This window comes from Rana temporaria, chromosome 8 (assembly GCF_905171775.1).
Source record: "Rana temporaria chromosome 8, aRanTem1.1, whole genome shotgun sequence".
NCBI lineage: Eukaryota > Metazoa > Chordata > Amphibia > Anura > Ranidae > Rana > Rana temporaria.
In genome coordinates, this window is record NC_053496.1 from 92,572,238 (window position 1) to 92,596,006 (window position 23,769).

Genomic DNA, 23,769 nt, shown 5'->3' on the forward strand with positions numbered 1-23,769 from the left:
AGAGGGACCCGAGAGCAGAAGGATCCAGGCTGCACTGTGCAAAACCAACTGCACAGAGGAGGTAAGTATGACATGTTTGTTATTTTAAAAAAAAAAAACAAGCCTTTACAATCGCTTTAAGACTTTATACACTGTCTATGTGGTGCCTGAAAAGTGCAAATTGTTCTTCTTTTATGATTTCATTGGACATTAACTGTACAACGATACAGATTAGAGTATATGTCAAGTATTGTTATTCCAGTAAATCCTTCATAGGAAGAGATTATAATGCTGACAGCATTGTCACTGAAGTGTTCTTGTGTTAAATATTTGCTTTCTGATGATTATTTGTGGTATATTCCCTCTCGTATTACCATATATATAAGTTCTTCAAGCATGCCATCCAGCATTTGAAACAGGACACATTTCACAATGGTAAGTCGAAGTAAAAATGACTGTGTAACATTGTTTTTAGGTGTAGGTTAGAGGTCTGCATTGGGTTAGAACTGATTTAAACTTTTTTTTTTTTTATTATCCCTGGGTGCGTTCCCAGTGAATGAAGTTCAATAATGTGTTGAATTAATGTAGGTTTAGTAAGTCATGACAAATGAATATATTGTATTTGATGATGATTTAATACTATGTATGTTGTTTGTTATATAGCCCAATAGTATTGTTAATATTACTTTAGAGTTTATTTAAAGCCAAAACTTTTTTCTTTAATTTTGGACAGAGTATTAAAATGGTTGTAAACATAGGGGTACTGTTAGGCCGCGTACACACTATCGGTCAAACCGATGAGAACGGTCTGATGGACCGTTTTCATCGGACCAAACCGATCGTGTGTGGGCCCCATCGGTTATTTATCCATAGGTTAAAAAAAGCAATCTTGTTTTGAATTTAACCGATCGATACCTAACCGATAGAACAAAACCGATCGTTTAAAAATCCAGGCATGCTCAGAATCAAGTCGACGCATGCTTGGAAGCATTGAACTTCGTTTTTTTAAGCACGTCGTTGTGTTTTACGTCACGCGTTCTGACACGATCGTTTTTTTAACCGATGGTGTGTAGGCACGACTGACCATCAGTCAGCTTCATCGGTTAACCGTTAACCGATGAAAACGGTTTTCAACTTGATCGTTAAAACGGCCTTGCCTACACGCTATCGTGAAAAAAAAATGCTCTAGCAAACCGCGGTGACGTACAACGCGTACGACAGCACTATAAAGGGGAAGTTCCATGCGGATGGCGCCACCCTTGGGGCTGCTTTAGCTGATTTTGTGTTTGTAAAAGACGATTTGTGCTTTTCAGTCTGTTACAGCGTGATGAATGTGCTTACTCCATTATGAACGGTAGTTTTACCAGAACGGGCGCTCCCGTCTCATAACTTGCTTCTGAGCATGTGCAGATTTTTCACGTCGTTAAAGCCCACACACGACCATTTTTTACAACCCAATTTTTTTTTTTGCCCGTTTTTCAGAACCCGGAAAATGCCCTGAAGCCCACACACGATCGTTTTTAATGACATTAAAAAAAAATTCATTTTTTTAGAACCCGAAAAACGGTCGTGTGTACCCGGCATAAGTGCAGTCGCTGTAGATCGCTGTAGATCTGAGAGGAAGCTCTGAAATGAGGGGAAGCTCTGCTGATTTTATCATCCAATCATGTGCAAGCTAAAATGATGTTTTTTATTTTCCTTGCATGTCCCCCTCAGATCTACAGTGACTGCACTACAAGTGCATTTGTAGTGCAAAGTGGATTTGCCATTCATTAAATGGAAATCTAACAGTTGTCAAAGGAACAAAAATGGAAAGGAAATTTTCAATGGGACACCTGACCTAGTAACCACTGTCAAAGATGAATCTCCTTTCATTTCCTATCTTTCTCTGTGTCAAAAAGTAGAGGAAAATAACCGCAATGATATACTGTACATAGAGCAAAAATATATATATTTTTTTTAAACTGGAGAAAATAAGCATTTTGTGTCTAGTAACCAGGCTGTTTCTTTGTTTCAATGTACCATGGGCAACAATCGTTTTTGTAAATATGTCTTAAGTGTGCATAACAGGAAAAAAATAATTAATGATAAAGTTTAATAGAACAGCTTTTGCAACAAAAAGAATGGTTAAGGGAAATTTAAGATTTAGCATTAGAGGTTAAAGTAGATCTATAGGCAATTTTTTTTTACATTTTGGATAGAGTAAGGGAGGGTTATAACCCCTGTTAGATTTTCTTTTGCCATCCGTGTCCCATTGTGGAGATCTCCCTTCACTTCCTGTCCCATAGTCAAACAGGAAGTGAGAGGAAATCCCTGCAAATTTTGTAAATTCTTTGGGGACCCCCAGGTCACCGGAAGCAGTGTCCCCACTAGAAGATTTCCCATATATTACTTTTCTGGGGATTTTTCTTTTACTTTCACTTTAAATGATAAACAAGACAAATAGAGAGGGGGGATTTCCCAAAGGGGGGGCACAGACAGCAATAAAAAGTGCCAGCCGATATAATCCCTTTTTCCTCTATTCCAAACTAAAAAAAAAGTTTTGCCTTTAGTTATACTTTAAGGATAGCAGGGACTCCTTTTAATGATATATTTACCCTGTGTGGGGCTTAGGTAACCACTTAAGGACCAGAAATGTTTCCCCCTTAATGACCAGGCAATTTTTTGCGATACGACACTGCGTCGCTTTAACTGACAATTGTTGTCCTTTTTCCCCCACAAATAGAGCTTTCTCTATAAACGGAAAAAACTATATTTTTTTTTCATTTTGGATAGAGCAAGGAGAATAGAGCACCATTTGTTTCATTGCGAAAATTTGCCTTCACTTTCTGTTCCATAGCCAAACAGGAAGTGGGAGGAAATCCCTGCAAATTAAGGGAATTTTTGTGGGACCCCCAGGTCACCAGAACTAGTGTCCCTATTAGAAGATTTCCCTTCTATTACTGTTCTGGGGACAACTCAAAATTTGGGATTTTCTTTTACCTTCACTTTCAATGATAATGGTAAACAGGATAATTAGAGAGGGTAATTCTCTTTAACGGGGACACAGACAGCAATAAAAACTGACAGGGGCTCTAATCCATCTCCACTTCGTCCAACACTAAATACAACGTTTTGGGGAAGATCCACAGAGAGAGTACGCCGGCGTATCTACTGATACACCGGCGTACTTTCTTCGTGCGCCTTCGGATCTAAGATGCAATTCTTCGGCATCTGCTGGGTGGCGTTCCTGTCGTTTTCAACGTCAAGTATGCAAATTAGCTATTTCCGATGATCCACGAACATACAAGCGTCCGTCGCATTTTTTTACGTCGTCTCTAGTCGGCTTTTTTCGGCGTATAGTTAAACCTGCTATTTGGTGGCGTACTCAATGTTAAGTATGGCCGTCGTTCCCTCGTATAATTTGAATTTTTTTTTTTGTTTGCGTAAGTCGTCCGTGAATCGGGATGGACGTAATTCACGTCCATGTTAAAAAAAATGACATCCTTGCGACGTCATTTAGCGCAATGCACGGCGGGAAATTTAGGGACGGTGCATGCGCAGTTCGTTCGGCGCGGGGACGCGCTTCATTTAAATGAAACACGCCCCCTAATCGCCGATTTGAATTACGCGCCGTTACGCCACGAGAGATAGACTACGCCGCCGTAACTTACGGAGCAAAATCTTTATGGATTCGAACCAAAGCCGGGAAAGTTACGGCGGTATAGCGTATCTCAGATACGCTGCGCGGGTGCAGATCTCTGTGGATCTGCCCCTTTGTCTTTAGTTGTAATTTAACCACTTGTCCACCAAGCCTATTCTGGCACTTCTCTCCTTCATGGAAAAATCTAATTTTTTTTGCTAGAAAATTAATCAGAACCCCCAAACATTATATATATATTTTTAGCAGACACCCTAGGGAATAAAATGGCAGTCATTGCAACTTTTTTTCTCGCACGGTATTTGCACAATCATTTTTCAAACGCCTTTTTTGGGGGGAAAAAACGGTTTCATAAATTAAAATAATAACAAAACAGTAAAGTTAGCCCAATTTTTTTGTATAATGTGAAAGATGATGTTACACCAAGTAAATAGATACCCAACATGTCATGCTTTAAAATTGCGCACACTCATGGAATGGTGCCAAACTTCGGTACTTAAAAATCTCCATAGGCGACGCTAGGTGATTGCGGCTTTGTTTACTTCTGGGTACCCGGGCGTGACATCACAACGTCGCGCCCGGGCCTCCGACAGTCAGAGAGATGACTGGTGACCATGTGGTCACCAGTCATCTCTATTGTCGTGAGCCGGCGCCGGCCGCAAAACACCCTGTAAAAGTCTGGGAGAAATCTAAAGTGCTAATTTTAAAGGCTAATGTGCAAGTTATTGTCATAAAAAGTGTTTGCGGACCTGGGTCCTGCTCCAGGGGACATGTATCAATGCAAAAATAAGTTTTAAAAACGGCAGTTTTTTCGGGAGCAGTGATTTTAATAATGCTTAAAGTGAAACAAGAAAAGTGAAATATTCCTTTAAATTTCGCACCTTTGTGATGGCAAAGACAAAAAAGCTCTCCCTTTTTGAACGTGGTCGGGTTGCTGAACTGCATAAGCAGGGTCTCTCATCAAGACACTGGACGATCCTCGACCCAAATTAAGGCCCTTACTGGTGCTGACTGCAGCCCCATAACCATCAGACGGCACCTGAGACTGAAGGGCTTCAAAAACAAAAAAAGTCTTCAAAATCCTTGTCTCCTTGAACGCCACAGAACTGCTCGTTTGGACTTTGCAAGAGAGCACCAAACATGGGACATTCAAAGGTGGAAGTAAGTTTTATTCTCTGATGAGAAAAAATGTAACCTAGATGGTCCTGATGGTTTCCATTGTTACTGGCATGACAAGTAGATCCCACCTGAGATGTTTTTTACGCGCCACAGTGGAGGGGGCGCCATGATGGTCTGGGGTGCTTTTTCCTTCAGTAGAACAATTGAGCTTCAGGAAGTGCAGGGGCGTCAAACGGCCGCTGGCTATGTCCAGATGTTGCAGAGAGCATTCCTCATGACTGAGGGCCCTCGTCTGTGTGGTAACGACTGGGTTTTTCAACAGGACAACGCTACAGTACACAATGCCCGCAGGACAAGGGACTTCTTCCAGGAGAATAACATCACTCTTTTGGCCCATCCTGCATGTTCCCCTGATCTAAATCCAATTGAGAACCTTTGGGGATGGATGGCAAGGGAAGTTTACAAAAATGGACAACAGTTCCAGACAGTAGATGACCTATGTGCGGCTGTCTTCACCACTTGGAGAAATGTTCCTACTCACCTCATGGAAACGCTTGCATCAAGCATGCCGAAACAAATTTTTTAAGTGATCGACAATAACGGCGGAGCTACTCATTACTGAGTTTATGTTTTGAAGTTGGATTTCTGTTTTGGGGGGGTTTCGTTTTTTTTGAAGGTGTGGTCCTAAACTTTTGATCAGCTGAAAAACAGCCTGTTTCAGTTTATTCGTTGTTTTCATTAAATTGACTGCTCAAAAAATGTTTTGTCTCACTCTAATTTCTTCTTGTTGCATGTTGAAGCTCTACTTGGAACCTTGTTAAGATCCAACAATGTAAAATATGATTTTTTTGCCATTTTTCAAGTGGTCTTAAACTTTTGATCAGGACTGTATATCTATATACACTATATTACCAAAAGTATTGGGATGCCTACCTTTACACACACATGAACTTTAATGACATCCCACTCTTATGCCCCGTACACACGATCGGATTTTTCCAAGGGAATTCCGCTCAAGCTTGGCTTGCATACACACGGTCACACAAAAGTTCTCTGAACTTTCATTCCTTCAAGAACGCGGTGACGTACAACACTACGACAAGCCGAGAAAATTAAGTTCAATGCTTCCGAGCATGCATCAAATTGTTTCCGAGCATGCGTCTGTTTTTTTCGCATCGGAAAAGCATACAGACGATTGTTTTTTCCAATAGGATTTTTTTCCGTCTGAAAAATTGAGAACCTGCTATCAAACTTTTGCTGGCGGTAATTGCGCCAGCAAAAGTCCGATGGAGCATACACACAGTCGGAATTTCTGACAAAAAGCTCCCATCAGACTTTTTCTGTTGGGAATTCTGACCGTGTGTATGGGGCATTAGTCTGTAGAGTTCAATATTGAGTTGGCCCACCCTTTGCAGCCATAACAGCTTCAACTCTTCTGGGAAGGCTTTCCACAAGGTTCAGGAGTGTGTCTATGGGATTGTTTGACCATTCTTTTAGAAGTACATTTGTGAGGACAAAAATGGGAAGTGGACCTAAAAGGATAGTTTAGAGTCCAGGACAATATCTACCACCTTGGCATGTGGGGAGGCGGTGATAGTTGTGCCATCAAACTTAACCGAGAATTCAGGGGGAAATAAATATTATGAGCTTGGTTTTGGAAAGATTGAGTTTGAGGAAGTGGTGTGACATCCAGACTGATATCTCAAAAATATTCCGATTGCACACCTTCCGGCGAAATGGCCAAGAAGTAAAAGGGTGCTGAAACGATCACCGGCTGGGAACCGGAAAGCAAATCATATATATATATTCGCCAGCACACCAGGGATCATTTTAAAAAAACGTCCAAAAATTTAATGCATATCTATTGATCCAAAAGAGCAATGTTTCGAGGCCACGCAGGACCTCTTCGTCAGGCAAAAGACTTTCGAGGTCCTGCGTGGCCTCGAAACGTTGCTCTTTTGGATCAATAGATATGCATTAAATTTTTGGACGTTTTTTTAAAATGATCCCTGGTGTGCTGGCGAATATATATATATGATCCAGACTGATATGTCTGTTCGTAAATTAGTGATGGAGTTAGTGTGGAGACTGATGGAGTGAGCTGAGAGGTAGAGATATAGATTTGGGTGTCATCAGCATAGAAATGGTATTGAAAGTCATGGGAGACTGGCCCAGGTAGGAGGTGTAGATCAAAAATAGGAGAGGTCCAAGAACAGAACCTTGGTGGACCCCGACAGAGAAGGAAAGAGGAGGAAGTAAAATTGTAAGTGACGCTAAAGGTACGTGGGATAGGTAGCATGAGAACCAGCAAAGAGTAAAGTCATGGAGACCAAAAGAGTGGAGTTTTTTGAGGAGGAGGGGTTGGTCCACTGTGTCAAAGGCAGAAGAGAGGTTTAGGAGTAGGGAACAGGGTCCAGGGGGCAGGTGGTTAAGTGGACGTTAAAATTTTTTTTTGCAACTTTGTCTATGGTCTATAGTAGCGGGATTAAATGAGGAAAGTAATGGTTGTACCCTTGGACCATTAAGTGTTAAGGGAGGGAGGCATCTGTGCAGCGGATATCTCATCACCAACTGTATCAATATTATTTTTTAAGTGATTAGTGATCTTCTGAGCAGTGAGTGAGTTAGTGGGTGGAGGCAGTAGAGGATGAAGTAGAGAGTTGAAGGTTTAGAAGATTTGACGGGGACTGGATGAAGTTGTTTATGAGAGTGATAAAATAGATCTGCTTGGCACTGTGGAGGCAGGAATTGTATCTTGAGAGCTAAAATATAAAGAGTCCTGTGAGCCTCCACTAATCCAAACTGCCTTAATTATAAAAAATCAGCTGCAAGAGTTAAATATACCTCATAGTAAAATAATCTATTTACCGAAATGTCTTTATTGTCTTAGAGCTGCCCCTGTCTTTTTCCCCCAAAAAACTATTTTTGACCATTGAATCCACTCTCTCGTCCTTCTTTTGGAATATAGCCCGTCCTCGTTTCGCAAGATCATCTCTCCAGGCATCTAAATCCTTGGGTGGTCTTGCGTGTTTATTTCATTGCATCTCAACTTGCATATATCTATGAATAGTTTCATGCTGACCCTCAGACCCCCTCGACAACTCTTTTATTGACTTGTTTTGCTCCGGCCACTTCCCTAAGAGATGCTTCATAAAGCACAGGTCTAGATGCTCCCGCTACTCCCACTTAGATGTGGGCTTTTTGGCATGGAGGGAGGGGGCAAACAAACTCGGGGTGTCAGATCCGGCCCCTTTGCTACACGCTTCCATCTGGAACAACCCTGGCCTCCCTGAGGTCTGTGGACACCCAGACGCAGGTTGGTGGACTCGCCTTGGGGTCACTCATTTAACACACATAATTCAGGATGGTAATTTTGTGACCTTTGAGAGTCTGAGGCGGGGAAGGAATATTGAAAATAAGTTCTTCTTCAAATACTTGCTGCTCCAACACGCCATTCGTACACAATTTGGGTCGCTGTCTGTAGAGCTCACGGAGACTCCTATGGAGGACTTGCTCTCTTATCCTGAAATCTCAAAACTGGTGACGACATTCTATGGCAGATTGTCCCTGGCGGGGGCCGACCCATTTCAGAACTCACGTCGTAAGTGGTCGGTCTTACTACCTGAGCTCTCAGATGAGGGCTGGGTGGAGGCCACTGAAGTTTTTTTCCAAGACACTATCAGTACTGCTGACCGGTTCATTCAATTTAAATTTATACATCACCTTCACCATACTCCAGCCAAGCTGTCCCGAATAGGATTGGGCACTTCTGTCGCTTGCCCCGGATGTGCTTTAGCTGAAGAAGATTTGCTTCATATCTTCTGGAATTGCCCAGGGCTTTTTCGATTTTTTTTGAGAATCAACTTGCACTTCCTATACCCCGGACCCCGGAGGTTGCACTTTTAGGTATATTAAAAGGTTTTGTACATAGAATCCACCCTCAAATTTTGCTCTGCACGATTCTGTACTATGCCCCAAAGGTTATATTATTGCAGTGGAGGGATGTGAACCCTCCAGCAACCCAAACCCTTTATCGCATCATTAACGGTGAGTAGGGCTTGTACAAAGAAATTCACAAAAATTTGTCGGCCGTGGCTGGATGTCACTAATTCATTTTGGGGTGCTGTCCTGTCTGTAGTGCATGATACTCCTACACTTTCGGAGGTGAGGACACCATCAATATGGAAAGGGCCTTTTACGATAACAAACTTTTGTGTCAAATTGAACTTAGGTGTGAGGTGAGCTGGGACCTAATTAGATTTACAATCATTAGGGTGAATGATTGAATGAATGTGTGTGTGTGACTACTGTTGTTTTGTTTTGGTTTTCTTCTACTGTATCCTAACTCCTTGACCGCCCCCCCCCCCTCCCCTGTTGGGGGGAGGAATAGGGAGATACCTTCCCAGGGCTCTGGGATGGTGTATGTGCCTATTAAGTCATGTCAGTGATTTTACTGGGTCACTTAGGCCCTTGTATATATATATATAAATATATACGCTGCGCTTTCCAATGTCATACACTATACTAGTGTAAAAAGAAACATATAAAAACCTCCAATAGTGAAAAAAAACATCTTCTTAGCAGTGGAAAGTGACAATAGTGCAATAAATGAACACATATATTAAATATAAAAAATACATCTATAAAAGCATAAACAATGATGATAATTAATATAAAGTGCTACTGTGCAAAGAAGAGCAATTCCCACTTTTATGATCCTGTATAGATTATCAGTGACCCACTGATGCATAAAAAAAGTACTCCTGTGCATGTGCATAGCATCTAGTATTATATAGTTTATCAATATTGCATTGCTGGGTTGTTCAAAGACGTGCTCCTGTGCACATGTATGGTATCCAAAAAGAGTCTATCCAGGTGTAATAAAGTTCATGCCATTATAAAGTTCATGCAATTATAAAACTGCTAGGTGATCCAGAACATGCCGTGGTGTTCCTCACTCTGGTGCTCCCCTTAGATATTTAATGCTCACCTCAGAGCGTGCGACTTTGCGATTAAGCGCAGTCAAAACACGCATATGAACCACCTTTGGGCACTTGTAGTTACACCGGAATCCTGGACTCGTCAGTATGGTACCTCGGTAAGTGTATGAAATAAAGACTTGATAGTGTAATAGAGTTTTATCGGTTTAATAAACAGAACGCAAACCCCCCCCCCCCCCCCAACTGGGGTATTCACATAGATTAGGTGCGATAGTGCACCGCTCTATATCCGGTAAAACAATGGTAAATACCAGACTGGTATTGAGATGGTATGTTGTTCCTCTCTGACAGATCACCTGTGCAAACGTGCCGTCCTGACCCCTTCCCCTAAGCGATTTCCCCCTTAAGAAGATACGGAAACTCCTGTATCGAGACGCGTAGGGGAAAGGGACAGGACGGCATTGTTTATGCTTTTATATAAACATCTTTTTTATATTTATTTTTTATATTTAATATATGTGTTCATTTATTATACGTTTTTTTCACTATTGGAGGTTTTTATGTGACGTACAACACTACAACGAGCCGAGAAAAATAAACTTCAATGATTCCGAACATGCGTCGACTTGATTCCAAACATGCGTCAGAATTGCATACAGACGATGGGAATTTCCTCCAAGAACTTTTCTTGTCGGAACATTTGAGTACCAGCTCTCAAATTTTTCTTGGCGGAAATTCCGACAGAAAGATTCAGATGGAGCCTACACACGGTCGGAATTTCCGACCAAAAGCTCACATCAGACTTTTCTTGTTGGAATTTCCGATCGTGTGTACGCGGCATTAGTCTTGTTCCATAAGTGCTCAAGAGCTTGCTTACGTTTTTTGAGACTTCTGGTATCATCTGTTTTCCAAAGTTGTAGGGGTCAGGGTCTGATTCTATGTGTAGTGAGGGGGACAGAGGTATTTTTATTTTTATTAAGGCTTTGATATTATAATCTAACAGTAATCTTGCATCGGATCCTAAGATGCGAAAGTGAAGAAAAAAATCAAACTGCAGATACCAGTAAAAGCTGCACTTTTCTACTAATTTCAATGGGGTGGATTCACGTAGCATTTACGGCGGCGTATCTCCAGATACGCCGCCGTAATTTGAAATCTGTGCCGGCGTATCGTTACGCCGATTCACGAAGGCAGATACGCTTTAAAAATAGTCTTTCAGCGCCAACGTAACTTGAATGTGGCGGCGTAGAATTGGGTGCAATATTACATTGGCCGCTAGGGGCGCTTCCGTTGTTTTCGGCGTAGAATATGCAAATTACCTAGATACACCGATTCACAAACGTACGTGCGCCTGGCGGTAGTTTTTTACTTCGTTTGCGTAAGGCTTTTTCTGCGTAAGGTTGCTCCTGCTATTAGGAGGCGCAGCCAATGTTAAAGCGGGGGTTCACCCTTAGAGGGCACTTTTCCGCCTTAGATTCCTGCTCGTTTTTACTAGGGGAATCGGCTATTTATTTTAAAATATGTGCAGTACTTACCCGTTTACGAGATGCATCCTCTCCGTCGCTTCCGGGTATGGGCTTCGGGAATGGGCGTTCCTTCTTGATTGACAGTCTTCCGAGAGGCTTCCGACGGTCGCATCCATCGCGTCACGATTTTCCGAAAGAAGCCGAACGTCGGTGCGCAGGCGCAGTATAGAGCCGCACCGACGTTCGGCTTCTTTCGGCTACGAGTGACACGATGGATGCGACCGTCGGAAGCCTCTCGGAAGAATGTCAATCAAGAAGGAACGCCCGCTCCCGAAGACCCATACCCGGAAGCGACGGAAGAAGATGTAGCTCGAAAACGGGTAAGTACGGCTCATATTTTAATACAAATAGCCGATTCCCCTAGACCGAACGAGCAGGAATCTAGGGGAAGAAAATTTTTTTTTTTAGAAATGGGTGAACTCCCGCTTTAAGTATGGACGTCGTTCCAGCTTCGAAATTTGAATTTTTTACGTTGTTTGCGAAAGTCGTTCGTAAATCACGTCAATCACGTCAGGTCATCACATATTAGCATAAAACACGCCCCCCTTCCACATTTGAAATACGCGGGCTTACGCCCACCCCATTTACGCTATGCCACCGCAACTTACAGAGCAAGTGCTTTGTGAATACAGCACTTGCTCCTGAAAGTTGCGGAGGCGTAGCGCAAAGACGATACGCTGCGCTGCCGTAACACAAAGCGCAGCTACCTGAATCTACCCCAGTGTCTTTTTGCATTTCACTTTATATAAATGACAACCCTCATATACATTCATTCATAATCCTTCTCTGTAGAAGTGCTGTTCAAAGATTATTTTTTGTCTACTTGTCCTAAACATCAAGGTAGTGCCATACTGGTAAGCAATGTGCATTGCGCAAAGTGCAACCAATCGGCATTAAGTTTACTTCTATCATTTAAATGAAATAAGAATGCTGATTGGCTGCTGTTAGTTACTATGCTTTTTTGCTTTGTTAGGTAAATCCTTATGTGTTCTAGTCTCTAAAAATGAATTGTTAATTAAAGAAAGAAAGGATCGCTGAAGGTGATCATTTATTTTTTCAATAGCCAACTAAAACAAACCCTTAAAATTGTTTTGTAGGCAATGCTTCTACACCTTGTGGTCACATTTGGATTCTTTGTAACAGTATCTGAATGTGTTTGCCATATGAAAAAGAATGTCCTGCCTAAAGGAGTAAAACGACGAGCAGGTAAGGTACAATCCACACTATAGCCAAAGACTCTCTTCCACTTTTTCAACAGCATCAGCAAACCTATGTTAAATATAATTGTCAACTAGCTATGAATGTTGACACTTTCATAGAATAACTCTCAACTAATTAGTTGTGGGCACAGCAACAAGTTCACTTTAATGCAAACCGCCAGAGACATATTACATAATTTACTTTTGCTCCCCCAGGACTCTGTTGAGAGAAAAAGTGCCCTGCTTACATTAGGAATTGCTGGAGTCATAGGCCCGGATTCAGAAAGATTGGCGTATATGTAATCGGGCGTAGCGCATCTCATATGCGCTACGCCGCCGTAACTTAGTGAGGCGAGTACCGTATTCACAAAGAACTTGCGCCCGAAGTTCCGGCGGCGTAGCGTAAATGAGCCGGCGTAAGCCCGCGTAATTCAAAGTAGGCTGGTAGGGGGCGTGTTGTATGGAAATGAATCGTGACCCCACGTAAATGACGCGCCTAACGAACGGCGCATGCACGCGCATGCTCAGTATCACGTCAAATTTTCTCCCTAAATTACGCCTGCTCAATGCTTAGTCGACGTGAACGTAACCTACGTCCATCCCCATTCACGTACGACTTACGCAAACGATGTAAAATACGACGCTGTTCCGACGTTTCGGACGTCCATACCTTAACATGACTTACCCCTGTTTTATGAGGGGTAAAGTTACGCCGGTCGTACGCCTTACGTAAACAGCGTATTTTAATACGCCGGCGCAAGTACGTTTGTGAATCGGCGTATCTAGCTCATTTGCATTTTCGAAGCGGAAATATACGGAAGCGCCCCTAGAGGCCAGTGTAAATATGCACCCCAAGATACGACGGCGTAGGAGACTTACGCCGCTCGTATCTTGGCAACAGTGAGGTGTATCTGATTCTATGAATCAGTCACAAAGATACGACGCCGCACATTCGGACATACGACGGCGTACGTGGAGATACACCGTTGTAAGTCCTTTGTGAATCTGGGCCACTGTTGCCAAGATACGAGCGGCGTAAGTCTCCTACGCCGTCGTATCTTGGGGTGCATATTTACGCTGGCCGCTAGGAGCGCTTCCGTATATTTCCGAGTCGAATATGCAAATGAGCTAGATACGCCGATTCACGAACGTACTTGCGCCGGGCGTATTAAAATACGCTGTTTACATAAGGTGTACGACCGGTGTAACTTTACCCCTCATAAAGCAGGGGTAAGTCATGTTAAGGTATAGACGTCGTAAACGTCGGAACAGCGTCGTATTTTACGTTGTTTGCGTAAGTCGTACGTGAATGGGGATGGGCATAGGTTATGTTCACGTCGACTAAGCATTAAGCCGGCGTCATTTAGGAAGAAAATTTGACGTGATACTGAGCATGCGTGCGCATGCGCCGTTCGTTAGGCACGTCATTTACGTGGGGTAACGATTCATTTCCATACAACACGCCCCCTACCAGCCTACTTTGAATTACGCGGGCTTACGCCGGCCCATTTACGCTACGCCGCCGCAACTTACGAAGCAAGTGCTTTGTGAATACTGCACTTGCTGTCTAAGTTGCGTCGGCATAGCGTAAATAGGATACACTACGCCCGCACAAAGATACGCCCAGATACGTGAATCTGGCCCATAGCTTACAAGGGATAAGGATCCCTGCCCTTCCCCCATGTGACAGCTCGGATTGGCTCTTATTGACCCACTGTCACATGTAGTAAATAACATGTTCAGCCATACAGGGACGTATTAGGTATTTCCTGGCACTAAATAAAGTAACAAGGAAGAAAAAGAAAGGTTAGTAAATACAGTACTGCTCTGGACAGGGTGAGGGTTGATCTTCCACTTTTCTTTTATTGTTCTAAATGTAGAGATTTATAGATTAGCAATTTAAGTGAGCAAACAACTGCTCTGCCCCTTTCCTTAATTTGAAATTACACTGCATCTGAGCACCACAAACAAAAATAAATTCACTTTTAATATTCAAAGCAAACTCCCCATCTATTCATGTCTTCACGTTATGTTTTCCTGCAAAATCACTTTGAAAAATATCCACTTGCATCTTTGGCTGTGGCCATCTTGACTAAGGGCAGATGATTCATGTAGCATTTTCTTCATGGAATCCATATGCCCTTAGCTCAGGCATGCAGGCAGGAGGGTGTGCGCAGCTGAGAAAACCTCTCCTCCTCTCCTGGGATGTATGACATCATTTGCCAAGGCCTGGAAACCAGGAAGTAATATAAAATTAGTAAATAGAATATATTTGTCTACTGTATTTACTTACTAATGCTGGCAGCATAAGGATTAAAAATAGTTAAGATCGAGTGAACCTTGAGAAAGATATCTGCCAGGAAGTCTATTATTTTCATTAGGGATGGGCGAATGGTTTGGCCCGAGCATGAGTTTGGGCCGAACATTTGCCTGTTAGGCCGTTCGCCGAACAAATTTGCAGGGTGTTCGCCCCAACGAACACCCTACAATGCAGTGCACAGTGCATTCTGTGCCCTGGTTGGGCAAAACTTTGCACAATCAGGGCTCAGTGTAAGCTCGTTGTTAAGGAACAGGGCCGGTAAGCCGGCCGCTGCATCCTTAACAACTGATGAGTCATCAGCTGTGAATGGGACAGCTAAATAAAAAAAACTGCCATAAATTGGTATGTAAAAAGTAATTGGCCATAAAAGGGGTATGGGGGTCTGTGTGCTGCCCTGGGGAACATGTATCAACAAATAAACAATAATAAAACAATAGTTTTTGCAGGAGAAGTGATTTTAATGATGCTTAACGTGAAACAATAAAAATGAAAAATGTTTAAATATCATGCCCTTAGTGTGCCTGTAAAGTGGCGCATCTGTGCGATGTATAGAACATGCCGCAGCAATATGATATTTCTAAAGGGAAAAAATAATTTAAATTTGCTCATGGCTGTAATGTATTGCCTGCTCCCAGCAAAACAGATGAAAGAAAAATGTAAGAAAACCGCATGGGATACCCCCCAGTACATACCAGGCCCTTTCGGATCTGGTATGGATTTTAAGGGGAACCCCAGACCTGGCATAGGTCCCTCTCAAAATCAATTTCAGACCCTTATCTGAGCATACAGCCTGGCAGGTCAGGATATGGGGGCGAGCAAGCGCCCCGCCCCTGTACCATACCAGACAACATGCCCTCAACATGGCCAAGTACCTTGTCCCCATGTTGATGGGGACAAGGGCCTCTTCCCGACAACCCTGGCCAGTGGTTGTCTGGGTCTGCGGGTACATCGTACTCTTACCAATTAACCAAAAAAGTGTCAAAAAGTAAAAACCACAAGAGACAGTTTTTGACAAATCCTTTATTAACAACTTTAGCCCCCAGAAAATGTTACCCCCTTCCTGACCAGAGCACTTTTTACAATTTGGCACTGCTTCGCTTTAAATGACAATTGCGCGGTCATGCAATGCTGTACCCAAACAAAATTTGCGTACTTTTTTTCCCACAAATAGAGCTTTCTTTTGGTGGTATTTGATCACCTCTGCAGGTTTTTTTTGTGCTATAAACAAAAAAAGAGTGTCAATTTTGAAAAAAAAAAAACATTTTTTTTTTACTTTTTGCTATAATAAATATCCCCAAAATTAAAAAAAAATGTCTTCATCAGTTTAGGCCAATATATATTCTTCTACATATTTTTGGTAAAAAAATTGCAATAAGGGTATGTATATTGATTGGTTTGTGCAAAAGTTATAGGCCGGATTCACAAAGCACTTGTGCCGACGTATATCCAGATACGCTGCGTAAGTGCAAATATGCGCCGTCGTATCTGTGCGCCGTACCCACAAACTAAGATACGCCTAAAAACAGGCTTCATCCGACCGACGTAACTTGCCTACGCCAGCGTAGAGTGGGCGCATTTTTACGCTGGACGCATGTGGCGCTCCCATTGATTTTGTATTCAAATATGCAAATTAGGGAGATACGCCGATTTACGATCGTACTTGCGCCCGACGCAGGCTACGACTGGTGCGCGTAAGTTGTACGTACGGCGTAAAGTTAAGCCCCATAAAGGAGGCGTAACTCAGCAGCAGACATGTAAAGGTCTGCATCAGGGAACATAAGCCGGCATTTTTTACGTAGTTTACGTTGGACGTGTGTCTGGATGGGCGTAGATTACGTGCACGCCGTAGGCAGTGATCTGGCGTATCTTAAGCAGTTGTTCCGACGTGGTTTTGAGCATGCGCACTGGGATGTGTACACGGGACGGCGTATACGCCGTTCTTTATACGTATCTGTCTGGCGCTCGGCCCATCATTTGCATGGGAGTTCAGTTTATGGGCTTTAAAAAAAAAAGCCAAAACCACAATAAACTGCAGTTTATCAGCTTCTGTGTGCATGGAGCCTTATTCGTAGGCTGTAATATTCATCCTGATCTGTGTTCATGTCATTCAATGATAGTGAATTAAAAATATACTAATTTCTCTAAAGGTAAATTCTCTTAAAAGTGAACACATAAAACACACCCTTCATTTTCTTTAGGCTGCTGGATGGATGGTGAGTTTCATGATTTGGAATCTGAATGGATATCCCCAGAGTCCTGTCAAGAGTGTCATTGTTACAGGAATGGAATAAATTGCTGTGAAAGGTAAAAGATAAAAAATATTATACATTTTGTCCTAGGTAATGCAACATGTGTATTTAGATGATGCTAAAAGACAGATTTTTAGCAAAGACATAAATCTGTATTGGTAAAAAGATGAGGGATGGACAGCCGCACTCCAAACCAAACAGGTTGTCTTTATTCAAATCAACAGCAAGAACACAGCAGATCACAGCAATAGGAACAGGAGAATACCGACGTTTCGCACTGGCTTCAGTCCATCCCTCATCTTTTTACCAATATTTGCCTTAGTGCATTGCCTGCACCCTTGGAGTCCTATATTTTTGAAACGACCCTACAATAGACCTACCTTGAGCGGTGATCTTCTCTCTTATTTGTCTTTGGATTTTACATAAATCTGTATAATAAAGGAAAACGGAAATATTACTACAACATTAACTAGAAAAGATACAATTTCTGGGGAAATTGTGTGATGTGTTCTTGCCTCATCCAATACTCCTGACTGGAGACAGTGCCCCTGGAAATGTAAATGTGATCCAACAGTGTGTCGATCCATTTCGATCCATTGCCCCATCAAAAACTGCCCCCATCAAAAACTGCCCCATCAAAACTGCCCCATCAAAACTGCATCATCCTATTGCACCATCCTATTGCCCCATCAAAAACTGCACCATCAAAACTGCTCTGTCAAAAACGGCTATGAACAGTTGCTATGGATCGGTAGCTATGGATGGTTGCTATGGACTGGTTGCTATGGATGGTTGCTATGGACTGGTTGCTATGGACTGACTGCTATGGAGAGTTGCTATGGACTGGTTGCTATAGAGGGTTGCTATAAACTGGTTGATATGGACTGTCTGCAATGGAGAGTTGCTATGGATTGGTTGCTATGGACTGGTTGCTATGGACTGGTTGCTATGGATGGTTGCTATAGACTGGTTGCTATGGACTGGTTGCTATGGAGGGTTGCTATGGACTGGTTGCTATGGAGAGTTGCTATAAACTGGTTGCTATGGACTGTCTGCAATGGAGAGTTGCTATGGACTGGTTGCTATGGACTGGTTGCTATGGATGGTTGCTATAGACTGGTTGCTATGGACTGGTTGCTATGGAGGGTTGCTATGGACTGGTTGCTATGGAGGGTTTCTATGGACTGGCTGCTATGCACTGGCTGCTATGGACTGGTTGCTATGGATGTTTTCTATGGAATGGTTGCTATGGAGGGTTGCTATGGACTGGTTGCTATGGATGGTTGCTAGGGACTGGTTGCTATGGACGGTTGCTTTGGACTGGTTTCCATGGACTGGTTGCTATGGACGGTTGCTATGGACTGGTTGCTATGGACTGGTTACTATGGACTGGTTGCTATGGAGAGTTGCTATGGACTGGCTGCTATAGACTGGTTGCAATGGACTGGTTGCTATGGATGGTTGCTATAGACTGGTTGCTATGGACTGGTTGCTATGGAGGGTTGCTATGGACTGTTTGCTATGGACTGGTTGCTATGGAGGGTTGCTATGGATGGTTGCTATGGACTGGTTACTATGGACTGGCTGCTATGGTCTGGTTGCGATGGACGGTTGCTATGGACGGTGGCTATGGACTGGTTACTATGGACTTGTTGCTATGGACAGTTGCTATGGAATGGTTGTTATGGATTGGTTGCTATGGACTGGTTGCTATTGACGGTTTCTATGGACTGGTTTCTATGGAGGGATGCTATGGATGGTTGCTATATGCAGAGTATGCTAGTATGCAGAAGTTACGCAGAGCCATAAAAACTGAGCCAATTCCCCTCAGCATTGTGTGGGAGGAGCTATAATTCCCCTCAGAGCTGTGTGGGAGGAGCTATAATTCCCCTCAGCGTTGCCAGGAAACCAATGTTTATGCTGGCTCTAAGCACAGACCAGAGTTTTTTGCCCTTCCTGAATACTTTTCATTCTTCAAACAGTTGTAATTTAAAAACTATAAATTGTACAACAAAGAGCTTTATATTGTGAGAATCACAAGACCCAGACCTACATTTTGATGCATATGTCTCTGAAATATTAAAATTGAAGACACAGTCGCAGTTTGAATATTGCCCTTTAAATTTTAGGTGTCTAGACTGTAATTTCAATGGATGACAAAGGGGGTGGGATGACAGAGGGGAGCTGATAGAGATGGGGTGGGCTGAGAGGAGGGGTGGGCTGTGGGCTGACAGAGGAGGGGTGGGCTGACAGAGGAGGGGTGGGCTGACAGAGAAGGAGTGGGCTGAGAGGAGGTGGGCTGACAGAGGGGGGCTGACAGAGGGGGGTGGGCTGACAGAGAGGGGGTGGGCTGACAGAGGAGGAGTGGGCTGAGAGAGGGGGTGGGCTGACAGAGAGGGGGTGGGCTGATAGAGGGGGTGGGCTGACAGAGAGGGGGTAGGCTGACAGAGGAGGAGTGGGCTGACAGAGGGGGGATGGGCTGACAGAGGGGCATCCTGCTGTGGATAGTCACCTGCTGTGGGTGGGTCACCGTGGCTGACTCCCTCCTGTGGGTGGTTGGCTGGCACCCTCTTGTGGCTGGCTGGTTTCCTGGTGTGGGTGGCTCACTGTGGGTGGCTGGCTGGCACCCTAGCCCTGCTGTGGGTGGGTCACCGTGGGTGGCTGGATTCTGTGGGTGGCTGCCTGGCACCCTGCTGTTGGTGGCTGGCCTGGCTCTCTCCCGTGGGTCAGTGGGTGGGTTGGTGGCTGGCTGACACAGTGCAGCCTGCTGTGGGTGACTGGCCTGGCTCCCTGCTGTGGGTCAGTGGGTGGGTCAGTAGCTGGCTTGCATGGTGCACCCTGCTGTGGGTGGATGTCCTGGCTCCCTGCTGTGGGTCAGTGGGTGGCCTGCACAGTGCACCCTGCTGTGGTTGACTGGCCTGGCTCCCTGCTGTGGGTCAGTGGCTGGCTTGCGTGGTGCACCCTACTTTGGGTGGGTGGCTGGCCTGGCTTGCTGGCTGGCACAATGCACCCTGCTGCAGGTGGCTGGCCTGGCTCCCTGCTGTGGCTGACAGAGAGGGGGTGGGCTGACAGAGAGGGGGTGGGCTGACAGAGGGGGGTGAGCTGACAGAGGAGGAGTGGGCTGACAGAGGAGGAATGGGCTGACAGAGAAGGAGTGGGCTGACAGAGGGGGTCTGAAAGAGGGAGGGTAGGCTGAGAGGGGGTGGGCTGACAGAGGAGGAGTGGGCTGAGAGGGGGTGGGGGTTGACAGAGGGGGGCTGACAGAGGGGGACTGACAGAGGGGGGTGGGCTGACAAAGGGGGGTGGGCTGACAGAGGGGGGGTGGGCTGACAGAGGGGAGCTGATAGAGGAGGGGTGGGCTGTGGCCTGACAGAGGGGGGTGGGCTGTGGGCTGACAGAGGAGGGGTGGGCTGACAGAGGAGGGGTGGACTGAGAGAGAAGAAGTGGGCTGAGAGGAGGTGAGCTGACAGAGGGGAGCTGACAGAGGGGGGTGGGCTGACAGAGAAGGGGTGGGCTGACAGAGGAGGAGTGGGCTGAGAGGGGGTGGACGCTGACAGAGGGGGGTGGGCTGACAGAGAGGGAGTGGGCTGACAGAGGGGGGTGACAGAGGGGGGTAGGCTGACAGAAAAGGGTTAGGCTGTCAGTGGAGGAGTGGGCTGACAGAGGAGGAGTGGGCTGACAGAGGGGGGTGGGCTGACAGAGGGGGTGGGCTGACAGAGAGGAGGTGGGCTGACAAAGGGGGGTGGGTTGACAATGAGGAGGTGGGTTGACAGAGGAGGATGGCTGACATAGAGAAGGTGGTTTGACAGAAGAGGATGGCTGAAGGATAGGGCGCTGACAGAGAGGGGGTAGACTGAGAGACCTCAGAAACACACAGTGCCCCAGGCAGAGAGGCGGGACTCCAGCAAGTGGTCACGACCAGCCGCGCTTGGCCGCATCCACACGTGACCAGCTCTGCCTCCGTCGATCCATTTGCAGGGCGCTTGCAACACAAATGCCCTGTGATTGGCCGAACAGGGTCATGTGCAGCCGCACGCTGTGGAATTCTGGGACTTGTAGTTATGATGTGAGGCTCGCATCATGACTCATGATGCGAGCCTCACATCAAGACTACAAGTTCCAGAATTCAACAGCGTGCGGTCGCATATGACCCTGTTCGGCCAATCACAGGGCGTTTGTGTGGCCTGCCGCCTACTGTGTGCACTGCCGTGCATCTGGCCGACTTCAAAGAAAACTCTGTTTTTCATATAAGTCGGGATGGCCTGGGGGGAAATCTCCACCTTGCACCCCGGCCCAGTCCTCCCCTGACTGATACATATGAAATTTTGTGATTAAGCCCAGGTTTACACTGGGCTGCGGGAGTGAAGCCGTGTGAGTTCAGCTGAACTCGCACAATTTCACTCCCGCTGGCAGTCCCGATTTCGGCCACGATTTCAGATATAATTAATATAATTTACAGTGCACACACATTTAGTGAATGCTACAGGGAAATAGAAAAATCCCAAGGATAGCTAGAAACCATGCTCCAGTACCACAAACACTGGGGTTAAGATGTCAAACACTATTAAAACTACTTAAAACCTTGCCCCCATTTGATATAATCTCAGTCACCAAAACAGGAATAGTTTGGGACTTTATATGACGCACAACTAAGAGCATAAATAATTAATAATCTCAGTCACAGTGAAATCACTTTTAGACCCCTTTTGCACTGGGGCGGTGCCGGCATTAGCGGTAAAGCGCCGCTAGTTTTAGCTGCGTTTTACTGTTGTCATAGCAGCGCTTTTCGGCTGCTAGCGGGGGTACTTTTAACCCCTGCTAGCGGCTGAGGAAAGGGTTGAAAGTGCCTGTGTTGCGGTGCCTCAGCAGCACTGCATTCATTTCAATGGACAGTGCATTTCATGCACCGCCCCAAAGACGTCCTGAAAGCGCACCGCCCCAGTGTGAAAGCACTCAAGCTTTCACACTGGGGAGGCATGAGAGGTGCTATTCAGGCACTTTACAGGCGCTATTTTTAGCGCTAAAATGCCTGAAGAGCACCCCGGGGTGAAAGGGGTCTTAGTACATTTAAGAATCACAGAAAGAAGTGAAAGCACTACTATCTCTATCTTCAATGTATTAGTGTCCTATAATTTACCACTAGACAGTGTTTCCATTGTCTAGGCATGGGATTGTTTTAAAACCCTAATAAACTCATGTTTCTGAATGGCTGTGCACAAACTTGCATAACAACAAACACTTACAGATTTATATATTTATTTATTTAGCACAAATATAAATTTGTCTTTATTTCTGCAGTGAAGTTAAAATAAAAGTCAACCCCAAGATCTGCAAGATCATATTGGTGAACTGCACCTTCAAAGCTGTAAGGATTAGGAATCCCAACCTTCCTTGCCCTTTCGCGTTAACGGAAAAAGCCAGTGACAGCACTGACAGCAGTGACAGCACTGAGAGCGAACACAGAAGCAAGAGTAAAGAGTTGAGTTTAAAGAGGGTTAAAAACTTTTTTCAATTCTTGCATTTAAAGAAGATTCTTAATGGTCATTCCAAGAGTAATTCCAAAGAAAAACCTATTCAAAAACAGTATGCAAAGAGTACCTCTCAAGAGAGGCATGTTCAAGAACAAAATGCCAAGAATAATTCTCAAGAGAAGCAAGTTCAAGAACAAAATGTCAAGAATAATTCTCAAGAGAAGCATGTTCAAGAACAGAAAATCAAGAGTAACCCTCAGGAGAAGTATGTTCAAGAACAGAAAACCTTGAGTAACCCTCAGGAGAAGCATGTTCAAGAACAGAAAGCCTTGAGTAACCCTCAGGAGAAGCATGTTCAAGAACAGAATGTCAAGAGTAATCCTCAGGAGAAGCATGTTCAAGAACAGAATGTCAAGAGTAACCCTCAGGAGAAGCATGTTCAAGAACAAAAAGCCAAGAGTAACCCTCAGGAGAAGCATGTTCAAGAACAGAATGTCAAGAGTAACCCTCAGGAGAGGCATGTTCAAGAACAGAATGTCAATAGTAACGCTCAAAAAAAGCTTGTTCAATACTTACATTTGAAGAAGATTCTTAAGGGTCATTCCAAGAGTAATTCCAAAGAAAACCCTATTCAAAAACAGTATGCAAAGAGTACCTCTCAAGAGAGGCATGTTCAAGAACAAAATGCCAAGAATAATTCTCAAGAGAAGCAAGTTCAAGAACAGAAAGCCAAGAGTAACCCTCAGGAGAAGCATGTTCAAGAACAGAATTTCAAAGGTTACTCTCAAGAGAGGAATGTTCAAGAACAAAATGCAGAGAGTAACTCTCAAAAAAAGCATGTTCAAGAACAGAAAGCCTAAAGTAACTAAAAGTGTTTATGAAGAGAGAGTCAAAGATAGCACTCAAATGGAGGAAGGTAAAAAAACAAAAAAGTGAATAGCCTCTCAAATATTCAGAAAAAAATCCGGAACCATGGTTAATTTACACGAACAAATATATATTTTCATGATCTGCTTAATTAACAATGATGTGATTATTTTTACTGTGTGGAAATTAAATAAAAAACAATTATTTCATGGTGCAGCATACTAGTCATGGCTATTATGGCTTCTGAATTTTATCACAAACATATGCTATGAGAAAGTTAGAGTATAATTATTTCATTGTCTTTTTTTTAATCGAAAAAGAAAACCTAAAAATAATTATATGATGTTAGCAGACCAACTAAAGATACTTTTGCATACCAAACATAGACAATTGTAGCATACTTTCACTTTAAAACACAATCTCCTAAACCTGATATTTAAACAGCACAGCATTTTCTGG

The 23,769-nt window shown here is 44.1% G+C and overlaps 1 protein-coding gene across 2 annotated transcripts; it reads left to right on the forward strand.

The window, feature by feature from the left end:
- The first annotated feature begins 327 nt into the window (after nt 1-327).
- LOC120947181 (involucrin-like) lies at nt 328-23,531 on the forward strand. Of its 2 annotated transcripts, XM_040362283.1 has the most exons (5): nt 328-414; nt 12,302-12,410; nt 16,922-17,027; nt 22,271-22,787; nt 22,914-23,531. In XM_040362283.1, exons 1-5 carry the CDS (start codon nt 412-414, stop codon nt 23,301-23,303), a joined length of 1,125 nt encoding a protein of 374 aa, XP_040218217.1. In that variant the 5' UTR covers nt 328-411; the 3' UTR covers nt 23,304-23,531. The 2 variants fall into 2 exon arrangements, with proteins under 2 accessions (XP_040218217.1, XP_040218216.1); XM_040362282.1 differs by having other exon boundaries at nt 22,271-23,531.
- The last annotated feature ends 238 nt before the right edge of the window (nt 23,532-23,769 follow it).